This window comes from Misgurnus anguillicaudatus, chromosome 19 (genome assembly GCF_027580225.2).
Source record: "Misgurnus anguillicaudatus chromosome 19, ASM2758022v2, whole genome shotgun sequence".
Classification (NCBI taxonomy): Eukaryota; Metazoa; Chordata; class Actinopteri; order Cypriniformes; family Cobitidae; genus Misgurnus; species Misgurnus anguillicaudatus.
The window spans coordinates 22,382,009-22,404,838 of NC_073355.2; the positions used below are offsets into that span (position 1 = coordinate 22,382,009).

The 22,830-nt window shown below is 38.2% G+C and overlaps 2 protein-coding genes and 1 long non-coding RNA gene across 6 annotated transcripts; 1 reads left to right on the plus strand and 2 right to left on the minus strand.

Moving 5' to 3' along the window:
- The first annotated feature begins 377 nt into the window (after positions 1–377).
- LOC141350887 (uncharacterized) lies at positions 378–7,163 on the plus strand. The gene is made up of 4 exons (XR_012358981.1): positions 378–662; positions 3,879–3,940; positions 5,388–5,531; positions 6,892–7,163. It is a non-coding gene; the product is annotated as an uncharacterized lncRNA (long non-coding RNA).
- Positions 7,164–7,869: 706 nt separating this feature from the next.
- On the minus strand, positions 7,870–17,731 carry wipi1 (WD repeat domain, phosphoinositide interacting 1). Of its 4 annotated transcripts, none has more exons than XR_012359186.1 (13): positions 17,371–17,730; positions 16,333–16,413; positions 13,452–13,621; positions 13,225–13,321; positions 13,050–13,147; positions 12,809–12,901; positions 12,234–12,304; positions 11,993–12,100; positions 10,295–10,459; positions 10,097–10,204; positions 9,741–9,871; positions 9,469–9,664; positions 7,870–8,453 (listed from the first exon to the last, which is right to left on the minus strand). XR_012359186.1 is itself a non-coding variant. In XM_073857153.1 (13 exons), the coding sequence occupies exons 1-13, from the start codon at positions 17,444–17,446 to the stop codon at positions 8,403–8,405; spliced, it is 1,347 nt and encodes a 448-aa protein (XP_073713254.1). In that variant the 5' UTR covers positions 17,447–17,731; the 3' UTR covers positions 7,870–8,402. The 4 variants fall into 4 exon arrangements, 3 of the variants coding, with proteins under 3 accessions (XP_073713254.1, XP_073713253.1, XP_073713255.1); XM_073857153.1 differs by having other exon boundaries at positions 9,564–9,664; positions 13,452–13,618; positions 17,371–17,731; XM_073857152.1 differs by having other exon boundaries at positions 9,564–9,664.
- Positions 17,732–18,008: 277 nt separating this feature from the next.
- On the minus strand, positions 18,009–22,814 carry LOC129434014 (actin-related protein 2/3 complex subunit 1A-B). The gene is made up of 11 exons (XM_055192810.2): positions 22,678–22,814; positions 22,068–22,252; positions 21,557–21,637; positions 21,139–21,243; positions 20,691–20,913; positions 19,796–19,903; positions 19,504–19,710; positions 19,240–19,315; positions 18,760–18,950; positions 18,588–18,678; positions 18,009–18,405 (listed from the first exon to the last, which is right to left on the minus strand). The coding sequence occupies exons 3-11, from the start codon at positions 21,618–21,620 to the stop codon at positions 18,400–18,402; spliced, it is 1,071 nt and encodes a 356-aa protein (XP_055048785.1). The 5' UTR covers positions 21,621–21,637; positions 22,068–22,252; positions 22,678–22,814; the 3' UTR covers positions 18,009–18,399.
- Positions 22,815–22,830: the final 16 nt, after the last annotated feature.

The window sequence follows — 22,830 nt, forward strand, 5'->3', positions numbered from 1 at the left end:
AAAAGTTTTTAAAAGACAGTTGAAGTATAAAGCCACCAATGACATCTAGAAACTTTTTAACCAGATGTCTTTTAATAGGTCCTATTTTGCACATTTTAAAAAATTCCTTGTTGCACCTAAACATTTAAGTTTAATCAACTTGAATTTACAATTAATTTCAACTTCTTTGACTTGTTATAAATGATAAAAATTCTCTAACGTTATTTCAACTTTATTTTTTATAATTTACAGCAACTCCTCACTAGTCAAGAAAGTTGAAATTAATTGTAATTTCAAGCTGATTAAAATAAAAAATGCAAACAATTAAGGATTTTTTTACAGTGTACCGATTACGTACCAATACGTACCTTTGTGGGTCTTATATGCACTCTTTACACTGTAACAAATTTCTGTAATTTCTACAGCAAAATTTTACAGTTACTTCTTGTTCTGTCATTTTACAAAGTTTAGCTGTACATTGCAATGCATTGTGGGTCAAAAAACTATTACAGAAGTTGACAGCTTTTCCCCCACAATAAATTACAGGTATATTTGCGCTTGCCTGTAAATGATGCAGTATTACAGTTATTCACTGTTGAATGCGTTGCACGAGGCAGCTTGACGCCATTTTATGTCGGATTGCAGAGGAGCAGGGACATTGCCACGCCACTCATGCACAAAATGTAAGTATACTATTATAAATAGCTATTATAATTGTTAATGTTGGTTGAAATAAAGTTTACTGTGTATCAGTCAAGCCCCACAATAAAGTTAATAAAGAAATTTTGAACAAGCAATCCCAGGTGAAGCAGTTTAGTGGTTAAAATAAAGTAAATTGTATAACTTTCATGTTAAGCCTTTTCATATTTAAATTGGACTTCAAAGTATGTGCATTAACGTCACTCAGGCATGCAAGCAGGGTGCGTGCATGCGCGTATGTGCACGTCCACATTGATGCATAGGTCTTATACATGCATACATATATTTTGAAATATTAAAATATTGATAGGATTAGATCGAGAGTTTTTAACAAACGTGTTCATAGGCGCAAATTCTTTCTCCGCCGTTGGCAGCGTCAAGCAATGCTTAGCAACGAAAGAAGCTCGAAGCGCCCACGCGATTTGAAGAGGAGAAAAGCGGCGCAGTAACGTTATCCGCGTGGTTTCAGACGCGACATGTAAAGTAAATGTAAAGCAACTGTGCGTATGTGTTGGCCATTTCGGTGGCTGCTCAAGCCGAGCCCCGGAGGACCCAGGGGATCAGGGCATATCTGCGTGTTTATTGTAGCACTTCCAGGGGTTAAATTGGGATTTGTTATGTGGGGGGGCACTGCGGGGAGGGTACTTTAAGGGGTAACATGTTTAATAGTGATGACAGAAAAGCCACTGGTGTGTTTTAATGACATTCTGGACCTCTGATAGGATTTGATAAGTTTCAACTTTAAATCTGTGCCAGAGATTGACCACAAATATTTTATAAAGAGTGTCTGAATTTTAAATTATGCAAATCTATGAGTTTGACACCCAGTGACGGTTCTAGACAAATTTCACTAGGGGGGCCAAGGAGGGGCCAGTGTTTTACCAGAGGGGCACATAAAAAAACGGCAAGAAATTATATTTAAAGATTATAGGGGCGGTTACAAGAATTAGTTTAAGACAGGACTAGGCCTTAGTTTAATTAGGAAATATAACTAGTTTTAACAAACATGCCTTACTAAATACATTACTTGTGTGCATTTTGAAGCAAAACAAAGGGCACTGGTGTATTTTAAGATATGGCATTGCAAGTGGTTTTCTGTTTGGACAGCTCTTACATTTATTTTAGTCTAGGACTAGTCTAATCCCTTTCCGGGAAACTGCCCTGTAAACTTTATCTTACTTTACAATCATATAAATCTTTATTTAATACAAGAGTGAGTGCAGGTGCAAAAGGGGAGCTGGGCTCTTTTCTTAAGCCCCCCAACCGAAAATCATGCAAGCCTACTCAATAAACTTTATGAAATGCAAACTTTTATAAAGACAAACGTTTGTTTTAGTTTACATATAAACACACATTGCTAGACAGTTAGGGACCACAATCTAATCAGTATTTAAAATAATATTTATTGTAAACATTTTTATATGACACATTTAATTATATTCCTCCAATTTTATGCACGTATATGTAAGAGCATAATTACAGCGCTTTTTACAATGTGTAAACTTTAAAAAGTTAGCGAGATGTTGGTTTTGCCGGTTGTTGATGCGTAACAGCTGTGAATGATCACCGCGCTTAAGCAGCCACGTCACAGGAGAACAGGTGAACAGTGTCCCAATGTCAAGTGAGCTAGAGTCCTTACCAGTGCCCAAACCTGCATACACATTCTCAACATCGGGAAATTGGGAACGAATTGAGACACTCGCTGAGCAGCACCTGCAGCCGGCTACAGTGATTGGGTGCGCCGCTCTAATTTGCCCGTTTAGAACGTTATGCGTTGGATTAGTTCCGCTTTTGGCGCTCGCGTGTAAAATCAAAATAAATGTATACTTTATTATTTGGTCAGCACGGGGTGGCCACAGGGGTGGCCAGGGACTTGTCTACAGAGGCACAGGCCACCCTTGGCCTCCGTGTAGAACCGCCACTGTTGACACCCTATATCCATTTGTTGCACATGTCATTATGCACAATTGATCAAACTTTAAATGAAGTAAAAGGAATCAACCTCCTTGAATAATTCTATATGCATAAGATAGGCTACACAAAAAGATTAAATTAACAAGAAAAGGTACAACACACAGTACTGTATCATCAACATGTCTAATAAATTAGCAATAGAGATTCCCTATGCTGGTCAGCAGCTAAAACAATCGTAAGGTTTGATTTGTGTAATCAAAATACATAAATGTATTAAACTATACAATGAGTTATATGCAGTGTTATCCAGATAACATACTGTAATTAGATGAGTGACATACATACTTTAGTCCTTAACACGTTTCTAGTCTTCTATTAAGTTTCCTCGACGTTGGCACCATTATTACCTCTCTCTCTCTCTCTTTCAATCTCGCTCTCTCTCTCTCTCTCTCTCTCTCTCTCTCTCTCTCTCTCTCTCTCTCTCTCTCTCTCTCTCTCTCTCATGCTCTCTCTCTCTCTCTCTCTCTTGTCTCTACAATGTCAAATGATCCTGTGTGAAAGCGCGTTTTTGAAGTTCCTGAGTTTTTTCGCTCGAGTTGCATAACTTGCGCGAAGACGCGTTTAAAAGGAAAAGCGCTGGTTTCCGCGGCAATTGCGCCGCCCAATTCGCGTCATTTGCATCGCCTCGTGCGAGGACGCGTCTGATTGCGTCTTTGCATTGACTTTGTATGTAATCTACTCGCGCAAATCGTTGAACTTGCGTTGGTGAGTATGCCCATAATGAATGGAAACACATTATTCCCTTCGCGTCAGTGCACACGCACCAGCCCAGCGAGTACACACGCACCAGCGCAGCGGGTAAACTGGCTAGAGCAGAGCGAGACCTTCAGCCTATGTGCCGGAGCTTAGCCCCGGACAGCCCCGGCCCAATTTAAACCCTGAGCACTTCCACTCATAAAACAACAAGTGAGAAAACTTTTTGGGGTTATAATGTTTCCACCTGCGCTGAAAACGCGTTCTGATGGTGTACTGGTAGCGCAGATTGATACTTTTTCGCAACTTTTAATGAGAGAGAACGGCCGTTTCTCAACCGAAGGCTTCAGTCTCCGGAGGTTGCATATGCAGGCTGTATGTCATCAAGCCTGGTTTATTATTTTCATACATTTGCAAGTCATAAGCATATTACAACAATGTATGATCAACAAAGAATAATAGTCAAGCTTTCAAAAATGATATTGCTATGAAAAATTATTGTACATTTGAATCTATTTTTCTTTGTCTTTTAGGTGTTGGCAACAGCAACAGACGTTGAAAAAAGACTACAGTTTCCTGACTCTAATTGTCTTAGGTAGTCTATTTTTTGTAATGAGTTGTAAGCATTGCAAAGACGCAGGGCCGGATTAACCATATGGGCAACTGGGCAATTGCCCAGGGGCCCAAGATCTCCAAAGGGCCCAGGGCAGCAAGGCCACGAGCAAAATACTGTATCTGGTAATCTCCAACTGGCCGCTTTATATTAAACAAACTGTCAACACGGGCTTTTGCGCTGCAAAGAGAGACGCGGCGCTGCGCTATGACTTTGAACGTGAGTTGAGAGCGGTTGAGAGACAGTCTCATGCGGACTGACCAATGAAGAGAGGGCCTCAAGTTAAGACCCTCTCCTCATTGGTCAGTCCGCATGAGGTGGGTCAAAGGATCTTACTACTGCTACAACAGAAAAAAACGAGACATGGAGCGCGAAGCGGAAATTAAAAAAAGGAAAATGACATCAGAAACGCAGAAAATGTAAAGTATAAACAGTAGTGTAGTCTACGTGATACGCAGGCATCTGAGCGATCCGATCGGCGTATGAAATCAAATTACTATAGCGGCGCGAAAGTGACTGGGGAGCAGACTTGTGTGGCCCCACAAGAACCCACAGACGAGTGACAGCAAAGTACCGCGAGAGCTATTGCCGTTATCACATGGAGAAATCTGATTTGAATCGCTCGCGCGGGACTTTGACATCACCAAGAGGTCTGCTTAGCGCCAAATGAAGTCGAACCTGCAGTGTAGCTGCTTACGCGACACTGTAAACAAACATGTGGAGAAGTGAACGAGTGGAGTAGTGCACAACATAAAATCCGGAGAATTCACAACACACATGTAAGTAAACAACATTTAAATCATCAATCCAGTTTATTTCTTTATCTGGAGGTAAGGCTCCAATAAAAAAAATAAGCCGGTGTTTATGTCCTGATGGTTTTTAGCTGCCTTCCAGCATGTTTGCTTGTGCTTCACAGTGTTAAACTTACTTTCGCTGTGTTCATTTGTATATCTACGTTCAAGATGTAGCCTATATGATCTTAAACTTCTGTGAGGACATTAATGTCCGCGTTGATGTTCAGTTCAGACTTGCAAATTAAAGATCATTTTCTTCACTTTGTTTGGGTGTCTAATATTAGGCTATATGATGGTCTTGTAATAATAAAAGCCTATTTTAATTTTTAGACAATGGTAATGCATTTGTATGAGCATTTAAATATTTGTAAATCAAAAATACACTTGATGACAGTTAGAATTTGAAGTATTGAGTATATTTACTGTATTACAGTAATATATTCTGTATATGACCATATTATGGTGATCCTGGGGTCGTGATTATGGGGCCCTTGAATATTGTTGCCCAGGGTATAACAAAGTGTTAATCTGGCCCTGCAAAGACGGGCTATGAAGGACACAAATTAGTTTAACGTGGATATGTTTATGTGGAAACCAACAGATTTTTTGCATGTAAACCATTTGTTTATGCTTAGGTGAATCAGCGTTTGGATGCTGAGCATCGGGTGGTTGTGCCTCCACATCCCAACTTCGTGGCTGCAATGGCAGCTTTGTTTTCTAGCTACTACAACTTCAATCTTGTGTACCAGGAGCAGGTGCACACTGGAGTTCATTCAAAGGTAACTATGTGCTTGAAGTACAATGCGGTTTATCATTATTTTGTAAAGTGTGCTATTATGAGTAACAGAGATTTTATTTTGCTTTAAGTGTGCTTACAGGAAATCCCTTTAACATGATTTTTTAGTTGATAAATTGGGTTAAGTTAGCAGTTATTTACCCAAATGCTTTATATCATTGCAGAACCAATTCATTGTAACATTCAAACATTGACAATAAAGATTATATATTTTGAAAAGTAGTTCTGCATTGGGGTAACTGAGCATTTAGGTAAATAAACTGCAAACTTGCTTTTTTATGGCATTCACAAGAAATCTCATATGCCCACCCAGGCCTCACCCTCCCCACTATGGCAGTGATGCTCAAGGCAAACACACAAAAAAGGATCTGTATGCATATACTGTATACACACACCCACATATATATACTGATACATAAACATATCTTACAAACCTACAAAAAAGAGAGATTTGCATGATCTTTGACGATCATTCATTTATTCATGGTTTCATTGGGGTATGAATGAGACTTTGTTATGAAAACCATAGGATTCGGAGTCATAGGAGTAGTTCTTTTGGAGTTTTTTCACAAAGCTGTAGGCCTACATGTTATCAACTGTAGTGATGTAGTTGCATGGACATAGCCCTGTACTATGAGTCCTTTAATTGTAGATCTTTGGATGGGCCAGCCCAACAGCAGCAAACTTAGACAACCAAAGAACATTTTACCAAAGACATGTCTTGAGTTCCTCAACAGAATAAATGTATTTTCCTGCTTTAGGGTGCCCTCTGACCACTCCCTACATTGGAACAATTTTGTCCATTACAGACTGACAGTATAACTACGTAGTGGAGCCTCGTATCTACGTATCTAGAATGTTTTTCAAGTCTGAAAGCACTATAAAGTTGCTTAATACACTTAATATGGTGTATTATGTTATGAATACTAAAATGTTATATTGTTGTGGTTTGTTTTATGTTTTGTTGTCCTTTGAAGCAGGGGATAGTTGGGAAATTTTCAACCAGAGGACCTGCTGCTTGAGGTTATGTTAATGCAACTAACCTAACCATAACTCATGCAATTTTGTGACTAGAAATCCAAATCATCCCTTCAACTGTTATGACCCTATATTTCACCATTGCATTGCAGAGCCACTTCCTGGTTTAGCTTGCCTGGACAGCACAACTGAAATTAAATTAATAATAATTACCCGCTGAATTTTTCTGTTGCAGTTTTTCTGCACTTAAGCTGAAAAGGGCAAATCAGCTTGATTTGCACAGCCTGATGTATTTTGCACTCTCATGTAGAGCAGTTAAGGCACGTTTTCATAAAGTTTATTTTCATGTGATTTTGTGATTTCAGATGCTTCATTGGACTGAACCCCTCCAGTGGGACCAAGACAGCAAAGGTGATTAGCCAAAAAAGAGGGAAGGTACAGGAGAAAAAGAAGAACTGCATTAACCCTCACGTCTCCTCTCTACTTAAGCGGCTGATAGATTTTGAATGGCTTCAATTGTAAGTCTCAAGCGACTTCCTCACAATATGAATGGACAATGTTCTAAATGTTTTCTGAATTTCACTGAATGTTAAGAAAATGACATTCTGAAAATGTACAGTATTGTAACACTGTATTTTGTTTTAATAATAAAATTTCATGATTTTGCATCTTGGAGTATGGTTTTATTTAACAGTTGAAGAGAATCTTATCCAATGATATTTGGATTTAAACCAAGCCTGGTCTTATTTAAAACACTTTACAATAGGCATCAGCAAAGATTAACTATTTATTTTTTACAACAACACAATGTATTGTAAAATATTTACAGATTTTTGCTGGCAGCTCGAGTTGGCAGCAAAAATATGTAATTATTTCAAAACACATTATGTTGTTGTAAAAAAGATTCTACAATAGCATATTGTATTGTGAGGAATTTACAGATATTACCTGGCAACTCTAGTTGCCAGGTAATATCTGTAATTTGAAAAGAAAACAAGATAATGTTGTAAACTAAATTACAATAAAGTAGTGTTTTAATATAGAAACCTAATACTTTGCTGTAATTTATGTACAACAATAACCTGTAAACGAAATCCAGTATTATACTGTAATTCATTTTTACAGTTATTAAAAGCAAATTCACAAAACTTTACAAGATTTTACTGGCAACTTTTTTGCCAGGTACTTACTGTAAAATCTACAGGCAAATTCGTTACAGTGTAGTTACAAAAAGGTGTACTTTTTGAAAGCATACCGCCCCAGTGACAGCTTTTGTATTTTTTTCTGACAATGCTTGGAAGATGTGTACCATGATGAGAAAAAAAATCACAGGAGACAGGAGATGCTTTGCATATTTTCATTCCTAATATATTTCCTACATATTTATCTCTCTTTTTATGTTTTGGTCTTGAGCAATCCAGCAAAAAACTTTGCACTCTTACAAGGTATATCATAGGCACATACATACAAAACATCCCGGTGTGTTAGTATTCAGGATGGCGACATGTAAACATATTAAGTGTCAATACAGCAAAACAATATATAAAAAAGTAATTCATCTCTTAAGATTTAATATGATGGGTGTTAAAAATTAAAATAATAAAATGCTACAGTATTACAACTTAATTAATATGTCTTACGCAACTATAACAATATATGATTATATTTCAGTCATGCACCTTATTTATAACACACCCTTCAGGGGTTTGAGCGACAATGACCCAAATCCCTGACCAAATGAAATTAAGATATTAGCATTTCAACGTTCCGTTAATAAATTAGCACCCTGAAGTTAAACTTTTTTTTTTATTTGTCCTTGATCATGCACTGAGGATCCTCCTGTGACAGCGGTGGCCTCCACCTGATCTCTACCCTCTCACGGTCGTCTCCCTTTGCCTCTCCCAGATCCGTCACGGCACCAATTTATCTACCGGAAACCAGAACAGAGCTTTATTTTTTTTCCTCAGCCATGGGTGTGTTATAGACAGATACATATCCTAACAGGAGAATAATAAGGAATATGCCATTTGTGTTAGTGACAATGAAATTTCAGAACCCCACAATGTTCGCAATTGTAACACTCAGAAGCAATACCAGAAATGAGATACCCAAACTGATATCTTATAAATGATATAATCCTTTTGACATCAGAGTCCTGAGCGCTTATTAGGTTATCCAAAAGCCAAAATTCCAGGAAATCTAATTTCCAACATACAATTCCAACATGCTCTCAAGTCCACCACCATGTGGACCTAAGTGAGAACTGCACCACGTATTAAAACCTATCGAGTACGAAACTTTGTTCATAGCATGTATTATAAATGTACAGCCGTGACTAAAAGTTTTGAGAATGACACAAATAGTAATTTTCATTAGTTAGAGGTCTTGAAAAAGAAGCCATATAACCATAATAACATCTGAAATAAAAACACTGAAGCAGCAGACTTTGTGAAAATGAATATTTGATTCATTCTCAAAACTTTTGGGCCACGGCAGTACTTTAAAATACTTCTTGTGTCATGTGTGCATAGACAAAAATGTGTTTGACATCAAACACAGTTATCTTATGTTCATCTTATGTGCTGCACTCAGCATAACTGCGTCAAAATGGCAGACGAACTGAGAAGAAACAAACAAATGACTTTTGTCCAGTCTGTACACAAACTAATGAGTCACCTTGTGCTTACAGTCACAGTCCATGTATAAAGAACCTGAAATAAAAACTAGACTAAGCTAATGTTGTGTCTATATTTAACTTTAAATTAAGCCTAAATACTTACTTACAATAGTGTAGTATTATTACAGTCCAACTACAGTATACATACTGCTGTAATATATACTAAATAATTTCATATATTAAAGAAGTAATGCCTTAACTATTTAAGATTTGGTTTTGGAAACTATTAGACATGGTTAGTTAGTCGGTGAAAAGTAAATCACACTTAGTTGTGTTCTTGTGGACAGAGGGACAAAACAATCCCATACACTGGAACGTAACACTGTGTAGTCTGACGTGGGGAGGTTAGCGAATGCTCACGGGAGGAAATTCATTTTCGTCGTCCAGGCACACGGGCCCGGCAGCAAACTCGTGTTCAGGAATCACTTCACCCTTTTTAGCTCCCCCGTCCTCTGAGTACCCTGTAAAGAGCACAGCTGGGTTATAAAATCGAATTTGAGTGCACATAACTGTGTGGGCTTTTGTCTTGTCTGATACCTGTGAGAGTGGCCGTGACGGGTCCAGAGGTGGGAATGGCCACAGTGGCGGCATAAGACTGGCCTGCTTGTGGTGGTTCTGAAAGTTCAGATTTTTCTGTCTCGTCCTGCTCATTATCTGATCCGAACAACCTGGGAGATAAAGGGACGCAACAATACAATGCCTATCCATTAAGGCGGTTCATTTCAATTAAAACAAACAGCATACCTGTTTGACAGCAATTGTCATTTATGCAATTAAATTTGGTGGTGCAGAAATTACACACTTCAGCTTTAACAACAAAAGCCTTTAATAACATACCACACAGTCAAACATTTTAAAGGATTTATTTCATCAGTTCAAGAGTAAAGACTCACCTGTGCTTCTGCACCAAAGTGCACTCGCCACCATCTTGAGGATCAATGTTATAGATGAATAGCTGCCCATCAGAGGAGGACACAAGCAATCGTGGAAGCTTCTGGATTCTGATTGGTCAAAATGCACACAAACCCTTCAATGAGTTGTTGTTTACAAGTCATTACAATGATAATCAAACTAGACAGCTGTAAACTCACGTTGCCAGGGCACAGACATTCTTCTGACCGGCCATTTGAAAACGGACGGTAGCAAAGGCTCGGTCTTGACTCATCATGCCTGACACCTGTGCAGGGAGGTAGCTACTGGCTGCTGTGAACATCTTACCTACATATGTTGACCAAGAGGGATTGTCTTCCTCCCCACTATGAGAGACACACAAATACACAGATGAAAACACACACACACTGCAAAGTTTATTTTATTTGTGCCCTCACAAACTATTTATTTTACATTCTAACCCTTAGCATTGAGTAAGACAGCCACTAGAAGCGTTTTGTGGTTATTTATTTATTTGTGTTATAAATTGATTTTTGGAGGGGTGATGATGTTCTGCTGAAAGGAACATGACTAACAATTATCTGACAGAATAAAATAAAGCATACAAAGTCAATTAAAAAAACAAACAAGACTGGCAGCCACATAAAAATATTTTTACTCATAGTTTAACTGCTTCCTTAAAAATGTTTTGTTAGGTAAGAAATTGAATTTAATATTACTAAATCAACCTCACTACTAAAGTCATTTAAAGGGGACATATCATGAAAATCTGACTTTTTCCATATTTAAAGGGATTGTTTGGCCAAAAATGATATTAAACCCACGATACACTCACCCCCAAGCTGTCCGAGATGCACACGTCCATCACCCCTCACACGAACACATTCTCAGCCATTTCTAAGTTTTAGATCTTTCAGTCAATCAAATGTAAAGTTATGGAGTTCTCCAAGTCCAAAAAAATGTACATCCATCCCTCACAAAACAAATCCAAACGGCTCCACGATGACAAACAAAGGCCTTCTGAGGGTAATTTGCGTGGTTATTGTAGAAATATCCAAATTTAAAACTTTATAAACGAAAACAACCAGCCTCCAGCAACCCCGCCATCCTAGTCGTGTCTGTATTCAAGATGAGAGAGTACGCAGTTTATGGAGGGTTCTGTGGTGCTGCTCTGTGCCCCTGCCCTCCGAATTTGTCATAGGTCACTAAGAAAAGTGCGTACACCACGCTGATACTCTCTCCTGAATACAGAGGAGTCCAAGATGGCGGCGCTACCGGAAGCTAGCCATTTTTGTGTACAAAGTCTCAATGTGGATATTTCTGATTACATGGTGATGGCCTTTGTTTATCATCGTGGAGCAACCTGGATCTACCCCGTGAAGGATGGATGCACATCTCCTGGACCCGAAGGACGTAGACCCTCTAACTTTACATTTGATCAACTAAAGGACCCAAAACATTTTCTAAAATAACCGAAAATGTGTCCGTCTGAAAAACGATGGACACATGCATCCCGGACAGCCTGGGGGTGAGTAAATCACGTGTTTAATATCATTTCTGGCCGACTATCCCTTTAAGTGCTATAATTGGGTCCCCAGTGCTTCCAACAACCTTGAAAATGTGAGAAAGATAAACCCAGTAACTTAGTTTTGGTAAACCATTCTCTGCAAACATGCGAAAAAATAGGTCATTGAAATTTTGCTTCCCTTGTGATGTCAGAATGGGATCTTATTATATTAATACCGCCCCTTAATCTGCAACTATCCAAATCACGGCACTGCCATTAAGTACAGAGATAGAAAGAAAGAAAAGATAATTGACAGCACACTTGAGTTTCAATTTCAACAAACCACCATTATGGCGATCAGTGTGTGTGTGTGTGTGTGTTTGCAATCTACCTTGGGCTGTGCTGTTCTAGCTTGAAAATGTGCACCGTCTCTGTATTGCTTGAGGCACAGAGAAACTGAGCATCCGGGCTGAAGGAAAGGGAGCTGATGTTGACATACCTTTGGTGATACAGACACACAAAGGTCAAAACCGTAAACAAAAACAGGCAAAACGCTACATAGCTGTCTCCAGCTGGCTCTGTCTCCTGTATAATCAAAGAAAAATCCATGATGTCGCTCTTCTGCTTTATACCTTTTCATTCCCCGGCGAAACTCGAACAAACGCTGACCCTCTGGTATAGAGAAAACTCGAATCACAGTGCCCTGCCAGAGCAAAAAGCATTTTTACAGTTAAAAATTACTATGAAAATTTGCAAAAAATTTAAAATTTTACAACTGATCATCATGTCATGTTTTTTCACATTACCATAACAAGAAAGCAAATTATTTTATTTATTTATTTGGCAGATGCTTTTATCCAAAGCGACTTACAGTGCATTACAAGGTACTGTATACAGTATAGGTTTAACCATATGTGTGTTCTCTGGGTTCGAACCCATGACCTTTTGCACTACGAACGCTATGCTCTACCACTGAGCTACACAGGAACATTTTTAGGAGTGTATAATGGAAAATTATCATAGAAAATTTGTAACTATTAAAATAATTATATGTATAAAAAATCTGCATAAATAAAATTTACAAAAAAATATTATTTTTTATTTTATTTTAGCAAAATATGACCTAGATCTTGGCAAGTTTTTGTATCTCCCTGTCCTATGTGTCTGTCTATACATCTATGTTTCTGTATACACATGAGACATTTACCCTTTCAGAGGCACTGGCCAGTTTAGTGCCGGAGGCGTTAAAGGTAATGGCAGCCAGGGGACTATCATGGGCTGGGATCATCGTCACAGTGCTCTGAGTCAACAAACAAAGAGACAGACAACCAATAAAAAGGTTTAGGGCAGGGCAGAAGATCATAAGTTTGATCACAGCTAAGAGACTGCATGTCCAGCAACTGTAGACAAAAAAAGCTGCTAAAATATTGCTTTGCTGGTATTTTTACCAGATTGTTGGCGTCGTAGACAATAATTTCGCCGATGGTGTCACTGCCTGGGTATGCCAGGAAAGAGTTGGAATGGTTGATGGAGAGAGCACACAGACCTAGTAAAACACATCAGTGGGTTACACATAAGCATAAAACAGATTTAATATCAACATAAATCGAATTATTCTCTGACCTGATGGGTTGGATGGTGTGTTGAGAAGGGTCTTAAGAAGTTTCATGTCCTTTATGTTATGGATATAGATGGATTCCTCCAGACAAACAACCAGTCTCTGAAAAAAAAAGCATATCTTACTGCAAACACATCATAGAATGAAACAATTAAATGGCAAACATAAACTAAAAGCTTTATAACTGATCATTTCCATGTGTTTGGCTGCAACACAGCTGCGCTGTATTTACCTGTCTGTTAAGGCGCACTGCAAGGATGTTGTTCGAATAGCTGTAGTTGCAAATCTCTGTTCCCTTTTTGAAGTGGTAGACATTCATGCGACGTGGCATGGACTGACTCACCACCACCACCAGGCTGCTGGAGAAAAGCCTTTCCACGATATACACGTCTGGAGTTTCTGCTGAAGGGCAGCAAAACAGACATAAGTTAGCAGCAACAATACACAAGCCACATGCTTATACATGCAGTAGCTGCACAAGGGCATTGTAGTCATTGGGGTAAGCAACATTTGAAATAATAGTTCACTCAAAACAACAATTCTGTCAATAAATCAATATTTGCATTTAAATGGGTCAATTGTTATGATATTTAATTATCAAACAGCTTAAAACTATCTTTTGGTGTCTTTGTACTGAAGCTCAACTGGCAGAGCATGTTGTTAGCAGTGCAAAATGAATGCACTTTTAAAGGGCACCTTTTACAAGATGTAATATAAGTCTGAGGTGTGCCCAGAATGTGCTTGAGTTTCAGCTCAAAATACCTCACAGATCATTTGTTATAGCATTTCCAAAATGACCCTATTTGGCTGGGAGCAAAAAGGCGCTGACTTAATCTCTGTAACTTTAAATGCAAATGGGCCAGAGCTCCTCACTTCCTTACAAACAGACAGTGAGCGCTTTCAGTTAAATTAGATCTGATTAATACAGTCTGCACAATAGTATCTAATGGACAGAGTACGACTCGCTAAGGGTGGAAACTATGGTAATTCAGAATTGTAAGTGGGCTGGGCTTTATCAATGTGACCTCACATTGATAATAGAATCAAAACGGCATGTCAGATGAGACTGCTTTAGTTTAATGGGGATTAAAAACAACGAACGGGTGGATTTTTTATATCGTAGGGTGGTTGTGTTCACACACTGACACATTTTTCCAAACACCTTGTAAAAGTGGATTTTGCATAATAGGTGTCCTTTAAGTTGTTTTTGATAAATGCATCAGCCAAATGCATAAATTGAAATGTCTTGAAGCTTAACAATTCAAATTACTGCCACTTTTGTTGAATAGAAAAGTAAGCAAGCTGGAAATTCTGTTCCATGGAAGATGATTTTAAGCAACATGAGATTGAGTCAATGATTGTTATTTTATTTTACTTCATCACTGGATAAAGAAACCATTTTTAACACTTGAAAAATGAAAATCTGTCATCATTTGCTACCCAGTCTCACGAAAGTATGTACCTATAGTCACATATTTTTTTTGTGATACTGTCACAAATTTCCACGTCTTTCGTGATCATATAACAAACATCTGTCCGTGTGCCACTGTCACGTATTGGCCACTCAACTGCTCCCTCCCACATTCAAACCACTGTCGCTTCGGTTTAGGGCCAGATTTGGTGTTTGCTTTAGGATGTCACTTTAAGTATTGGTTTATACCATTTTTTCTAATAATTTTTTTTATATTTTTAGATTTTTTTAAACCATTGTCGCCTGGCGTTAGGGTTAGAGTTGGGTTTGGGTAAGGATGTCATTTTATGTAAACCTAACCCCAAACCGAAGCGACATTGGTAAGAAAATAGGACAAAATTGTTGAGTAACCAATACGTGACAATGACACATACAGAAATTTGTGATACGATCACGAAAAAATGTGGAAATTCGTGACAGTATCTTGAAAAAGAATAAAAAAATTACATGACTATTAGGTACATAATTTGTGTGACTGGGCTCACCCTCATGTTGTTCTAAACCAATGGCGGCCAGTGACTTCTTTTTTCGAGGGCGCTCGATGCAAAGTTCGTCACAACATGCATGTAGCCTGTCATGTGTGTGGTTGTAATTTCAAAATATGTGTTCTGCGTGTCGAGTGAACCTATGTTCATCACGTGTCTTGTCAAAATAAGTGCCTGCTGCAGACGTGTCTAAAGGGTTTATGATAAAAGAGACACTCGCGTTTGCCAGATACTTAATCTCATGCGTAGTCACAGTTTACTGTTAAGGGAGTGTCTTGCGTGTATTTTGTGAACGTGAGCGTCTCTTTTATCATAAACGGTTTTGACGCGTGTGCAGCAAGCACTTATTTTGATAAAACACCTGATGCACATGGGTCACATGACGCAACAAACACATATTTTGAAAACACAAGCAACACACATGACACTCCGAACACATATTTTGAATTTGCGCCCCTCGGATGAGCAGTCACGAGCCGCCACTGTAACATCATACAGTGTTTCTCAACAAACTTCCAAGAGGGCCTCAAGATGATTTAACATTATTAAAAACGAGGATTAAAATGAGTTAAAACAAAGAAAATCTCTGTCCAGTCTAGTTTATATAATTTGGTGGAAACTGTGTGTGGGGGGCCTTCAAATTTTGTTGCAGACAATAGGGGGGCATTATACCATATAGTACAACATATTCTCACCCTAAGATTTTCCTAGTGGACTTCCCTCATGGGATTCATAGCCATTTAACTACATAAGTCTACAGATGTCTCACCTTTCAGAGGTTTTTGAATCACTTTGTGTTTTAAAGTTTAAATTAATCAGTGAGCTCTTTGACCTGTCCAATACAGTTAAGACAACTTTAGGGCCACATCATTCACAACATAGTTTCTGACACTACAATCTATAGGCCATAAACTTCTTCTGAGAGAGCAAAAGACAGAGAATACCAAGGAAATGAGATGACATTTTTATTTACTTCTTGTGTGACTCATTATAAAACGAGTGCTACACCCTACAATGACTACAGCACCAGATGCTTCCTCCTATTGCACAGTACTGTGGCAGATAACTGTATTTGCCAATAATATTACACATCACACACATGTACAGTATATGTAGCTATTTATAGACTAGATTGATTGAATGGGATTAGGTCTCACTGCTTTCATGAATGCAGTCCAGTTTATCCACTGAGGTCACGGAGAAGAGTCTGTATCCAGTTTTGGTGCCCACAGCCAATGACGTGGAGAAACACAGGACATATTTTCTACCCTTAAAAGGCAATAATAAAAGTTTAATCAAAAATGTAAACAAAATAAAAGCATTTGTTTAACTGTATATACAGGCCAAGTAAGTTGTTGGAATGCCCACATCTGTTTTGCGCAGTCCTCATTCTTCAACATAACTCTTCATGTCAGGTCATGTAGTTAGCATGTTCCTTCCTACTTATATTCAAGGTCATACGCATATCCCCACCCCATTACTGGCTACACTATCACCGAATCTCAAAATCAACTTTGTAGCATATGTTGTTAATTACTTGCTGCAAAGATCACAAAATAACAAAATTCAGATTCTGAGTCCTTATGTGTGTTGTTGTCCAAGAAACAGCTGACTTCAATATATCAAGTCACCTGACTATCAATACCATGTTTTGTGCTTGATTTGCACTACTTGACTATCAGACTTGGTGAGAAAAGCAGTGGGATCAACCACAGAAAAGGGTCATCCTGTCAAATGAATGTGGACTGATCAATAAGTTCACACAGTTCTGCAATTCTTGTCTACCAGGTAAACAGTCAAAGCTCACATTCCTTTGGTCAAGTTCAAAATCTATAACAAATCTATAAAAAATATGTTTAGTTGAGCTCTTTTGGTGTTGTTTTTCTTCCATTTTAAAGCGATTTTGCTTAAATAATAAAAAATAAAAAATATAAATCGTCGTAAAACAGTACTGACACACAACATAACGTACTTAACCTGAGCTCTTCATTCATCTGTCCTATATCCTTTGTATTAAATACTGTTATAACACAGTACTGGATGTTGTATAACACAGTTATATTTTTATAGACGAAAAAGAGTAAAAAATCTTTAAGAAGATGAGACATTCCTTCGTGTAAAGGTTTAACGCGTTCAACAGCATCTTAATAAAATCCGTTCAGAAGATGATGCAAGACTGCAGATGTGCAGCGCTTACGTGGAGTCCTGGTTGAAGGAGGCGCAGCACAGCCCCGGGCCGCCAGGACCGTCGGCTCCCTCTCCGGTCTCCATCCCGATTCCCAACGACCTCCTTCCCTCCCTCCGCCCTGGATCGGAGGCCTGGGATCGGTTGGACCTCTCGGAAAGATGGTGGCAAACCGAATACCTACTGGAGAAAAATTGTGTCGTGGATGGCAAATATACTCCGGCACTTTAGTTATCCTTTTGTCTCGCATTAATGAATTAAAACGCAAGTTTTTTGTACGTTTCTGAATTCAAGCGGAGCATAGAGAAATGAAGCAAAACAAAACCAGCTGATAGTTGTTGCGTCACATCAACACTAAACACTAGTGGTCGAGAGGAAAGTGCCGTGTTGTCGTCCGGCAAAGCGCTGATTGGTCGAGAGAACTAAGTTAGACGCTGATTGGCTCTCATTGCGGTAGTCAGCAGAAAGGGGTGTGGCTTAGCTGTGCAATTTTACGTTGTCTAAAGGAATTTTCTTATTATAGCTGCATAAATATATATCATACTGACAGCTTTTATTTCCTAACTACAATATTTATCAGTTATGTGCATGCTTCTGTCAAATGTTTGATGGTTGCGGCCGTGTTCCAGAGAAAAATACGAAAACAGGAGCTTTTTATTGTTTATTGTCATTAAGTGTAAAAATAAAATATTATTGAAATATCCCTTTTTATAGTTGCAGAATACAGGTGCAAGTGATCAATTAATAACGTAATGCACTTTATGATGCCATATAATCATTTATTTTTGTTTGGAAAAAAGACATTTAAAAAAAATAATATACCATATGGAAAATACTGCATAACAAGTATTGCATATGACAAACTTGAAATCACCCATCCCAACATCAGCCATATTCATATAAGCATACTACAGCAACTACTGTAGTAAAAGCTAAAAAGTGTCTGAGTAAACAAAAAACATGGTCACAGATTATCAATAAGAAAGCAAAAAAGACTTTGGAGTTGTTTCCAGCTCTTCCTCTCAGATCCTGTGGTGTTTCAGTGCTAAAGAAAAAAAATATACATTATCATTATCAATGATACATTGATATATCGTAAAATATAATTATATATAATATCATAAAGAAATTGAAGCGACTTATTCAAGCATCTAGAGAGTTGAGTAAACAATAACCTTGAAATGGATCCCAAAGTTTCAATTGTTTTATTACAACACAATACAATACCTTGAAATCCCAGACAACCATGGCACCGTCTAAGCCTACGCTGCTGAATTTTTCCACTTTGTCCTTACGTCCTTCCAGAATGCAGAGCTGGCTATAAGTAAAACAAATATCATATTAGTAAGCTGCTGTAGAATCGAAAGCATCAATGCTTCTGCAGGCCATCGAGCCTTACGTGATGCTGTTCTGGTGTAGACCCAACCCAGTCTCTTCATCCTCAGTAGTAGCTTTTTTGTCCAGATTACGGAAGTGTTGCATAGCAGACATGTTACCTTTGGAAGTCTGTTTGGGAATGTCTACTTTCTTCACAAACTCCAAGCTTCCAGGACCCTTGTATGAAAACTGATAAGGGCAACAGTCGTGGCCCTAAGATCCCAACCGCAGACCAGTGCACAAAATGTAATGAATAGCAAAACTGCATTAAAATCTTTAACCATCACTTGTTTATTAGCAGTGTTTGAACATACCGAAAATATTTACAAGCATATCTTATAACCAATTCTGGTCATTTCGTAACATAATGCAGATCTTATGCAGGGTGTGGCGCTATGTGTTTGTGTAAATAAGCTGATAAACTATGGAGCCTCAGACTTGATATAGCACTAATAAAACGTTATGAATGAAATGGAGCTTTAGGATATCCAAACCTCCTTACCGCAGCTACAATCGTAGTCTCACTTACATACAGCACACTCAGCAAAGGAAGATGTACTGTTGTCAGCTGGGTAACCCTGCAATGGAGAAACATAATTTGTAGGCAAAGTAAAGGTCATGGCGTGAATTATATACCTTTCATTTTTAGACAGCAGACACCTGAGGCATTTAATAATATTTTTATGCTTTCATATTTGCATTTTACATTCTGTGTATCTGTGAAAGTTGAGATTTACTATTTTATTGTGTGTTATAAATGCATTACTCTTTTCCCTGATTGGCATCCGCTACACTAATGGCGCTGTTGTGGCTAACCCAGGCCAGAGTGTCACCAGATGGAGAGAAACAGACACTGTGCACCCAGCCACCGCACTCTTTATTTTCCAGCAGCACCTCTCCAAAGGGCATTTTGGCTCCCCAGGGTGTCGGTCCAGGTCTGTCCTCAATGTCCTTAATATATGCAGAAAATATTCTATAACAAAAGCAAGGCCTCTGTTACAAACATGATGAATAGTTACATCATCCAAAAGTTATGTATATAGTCTGTATATTTAAACCTGCAGTGGAGATCAGCAGAGCCGGCTGCCAGCAGCATGTTGTTGGGATGCCAGTCCAGACACAGGACTGTTGAGTTAATTGGTTTTTTGATATGCTTACTCAGCCACCTATAGATTCAGTGATCAACAATGTAAAGAGTTGATGAACAAAGTTTGCACAAGAGAGATGTAGGAAAGCTGACACACAAAAGGACAGAGAGACACAGGGAACAGCTTACGTTTTAAAGGTGCAGTGTGTAAATTTTAGCAGCATCTAGTGGTGAGGTTGCAAATTGCAACCAACGGCTCAATCCACTTCTTACCCCTCGCTTTTGAAACGAAGCTACAGTAGCTGCCGGTAAAACATGTCATCGTCAGAGACAACTCAGTAAAAAAAGTTTGTCTGTTAAAGGCTTCTATAAAAACATGGCGGCACAAAATGGCGACCTCCACGTAAGGGGACCCTCTGTGTATGTAGATAAAAACGTCTCATTCTAATGTAATAAAAACATAACGGTTCATTATAAAAAGGTCTTTATACACCCCTGATAATATAGTTTTGTATATTATTTTGCATTTCTGTCAAAAGATCCTTCTAAAAATTACACACTGCACCTTTAAAGTTAAATATGGATAAAAGGAAAAATCAAAAGAATTGTCGCTGGCATAATTTTATTGTGCAAAGCTCTTTTACTTACTCTAAAAAATTTTTTTATTTAGTCCTCCTGTATAGCTTAGATTGCATTGCATTAGCAGTGCAAAAGGTCATGGGTTCTTTGTAAGTCCCTTTGGATAAAAGCGTCTGCCAAATGCATAAATGTAATGTAATGTAAATGCAACCCAAGGATAGAAACATGGGTTGGAAATCTCCCACACATTGCATCCAAAACCAGAAAATGCGCAAAATGAATCTCACCAGTCATTTTCTTTTTCAAAGTAGCACACCGAAATAAGTTTAGCCCCACTTCCAAGAGCAAACTTATTCTCAAGAGGTGACCACTTGACACATGTGGCAGCTCTGTTGATACGAACCAGCACCAAGGTTGGCTTCCAAACCCCATCCTTAAGCGTCCACACATAGGCATTTCTATCTGAGGCACATGTCACAATACGGTTGGACTCTGGGGCCCAATCAATGCCTGTAAATACAATAAACAATTAGTTGTTGTTATGACATATTATGTATATCAAGAGGGCTGAACATTGTCAAATCTGAAATATCATGAAAAAGTTATATTTTGTGGTAGTACTTAAGAAACATATCACATATATGCATATCTGTGCTTCTGTAAATAGTTAAGTTCCTTCTCTTCATTGGAATGCTAAGATCAATATGGGCGGGTTAACGACTAATTTGGCCTTACCTGTAATTCGCCCACTATGTTCGGTCAGTTCATGAATCTTAATCCATTCTTTTTCTTTGCTTTGGTAGATATGCACAACATTGTTGTTGGGGCTAACAGCAATTTCTAAAAAGAAAATGACATTAGTAGGATTTTGACAGTTGCTATAAAACCTAATTGGTTTAGTGGTTACGCAGGAATTGTGGTGGGAGAAAGTAGTAGTGAAAATAAAATACATTAGTATAGAAAACTGATATGGTTTATTCCTCATATGCACGGGGAAGTGCAGCTTTTCTCCCAACCAAGTACAATCTGATACAGTATTTCTCTGAGTAGATTTTAATGGATGACAATTACCAGAAGAAAATGGAATGGCAGGCAGCAACATTAAGAGCTTGAAGGCATGTAATTTATGTTGAAATGTCTGATTTGCTCTTACGTGTCCGGTCTTTGTTCCATGCATGACAGGACAGAGGCTCCAATCCGAAACTATAGAGGGACATGTTTCAACAAGGAGACCCTGGAATGCACCACAGATGTTAGGAATAGTATGCAATTGTGGAAAGGTACAATGACTAAAAAAGGAAAAAGTGTTTCTAGCTTGAAATACTCCACCCAAATTACTTTGATTATACTTTCATATTAACATACTTTATCAGAGTAATTTATCACAAGTGTGCCTAGTTATCTTCAACTAAATCTATTTCTTCCTCTAACGGCATATATTATTACTTTTATGCACATATGCAATTTACCCATTACTTAGATTTGTAAACAAAATAAAACATGTCCACAGGTACAAGTGTTTGGAAATCATTTAACAAACTATTCAAACTTTTTTCCAATATCCATAAACACTGGCAATTAAATTAAAGTACATTGTAACATCTCAGCAAATTTGCAAAGGAAACAACATAACACTGACTACTAAAAATTGACAATTCCCTCACCTTTTTCTCTTCTTTTTGATAGTGGTATATCCTATATCCTTTGGGTGTAGAGCTATGGGTAGGTTATGTTCGTGGACTCTGGGCAGTCGACACGAATGTGATTGAGCAGTGGCGAGAAAGGGTGCAGAGGCAGTAAGGAGACAGTGAGGGTGTGTCTTCATCTTCGCATATAGGCAATTACCTGCCTGTAAAGTGTTAAATTCAAAAGTTAAACTATAAAAAAATCCAGCTAAACTGTCAGGGTTAAAGACTTGAAAGTCAAGCCTTTTTCACAAATTTGGACTTTTTGTAACTTTTATATTTAGCATTTTCATTGCAGATCCTATTACAAGAAATGTATTGTTGCATTGCTGAAATAACCTTATAAGTAAGGTTATATGCCTGATGACAATAACAGCACTGCTTTGATTTATTAAACATTTTAGTTGTGATCAGGGCCATGGTGGAGGTTCTGGAGGAGAGGTAAACCCCCCAAATAATCAAAATGACCAGTTACAACCCCACCAATATTTAAAAAAAAAAGATTAATGAAAACATAAGTACAGTTAACACTTCAATCCCCTTAATGTTCATATGGCAAACCATAGAGGGTCTCACGTGTTAAACTCACGTGTCATTGCTAGATGTAAATACAATTTTAATATTCACTGGATGTAGCATATCGTGTTTAGCAGAATGTAACGTATCAGCTGGTTAATAACCTCTACACTCAAGATACAAAAACAAGTGCTTGTCCTTTAAGGTTGTCAGGAGTAACGCGCTG

Bases quoted from the DNA above. Each gene is read 5' to 3' on its own strand.
- wipi1 (XM_073857152.1), bottom strand. From the start codon at position 17,446: ATGGAGACCGGAGAGGGAGCCGACGGTCCTGGCGGCCCGGGGCTGTGC. The intron at 16,414-17,370 runs AAGCGCTGCACA...GTTTCTCCACGT, and splicing joins CTTCAACCAGGACTCCACGT to CATTGGCTGTGGGCACCAAA. The intron at 12,902-13,049 runs GTAAAAATACCA...TTGTTGACTCAG, and splicing joins TCTACGACGCCAACAATCTG to AGCACTGTGACGATGATCCC.
- LOC129434014 (XM_055192810.2), bottom strand. From the start codon at position 21,620: ATGTCCCTCTATAGTTTCGGATTGGAGCCTCTGTCCTGTCATGCATGG. The intron at 19,904-20,690 runs GTGAGATTCATT...CTGAATCTATAG, and splicing joins TTTGAAAAAGAAAATGACTG to GTGGCTGAGTAAGCATATCA. The intron at 18,679-18,759 runs GTAAGGCTCGAT...TTTTACTTATAG, and splicing joins CTACACCAGAACAGCATCAC to CCAGCTCTGCATTCTGGAAG.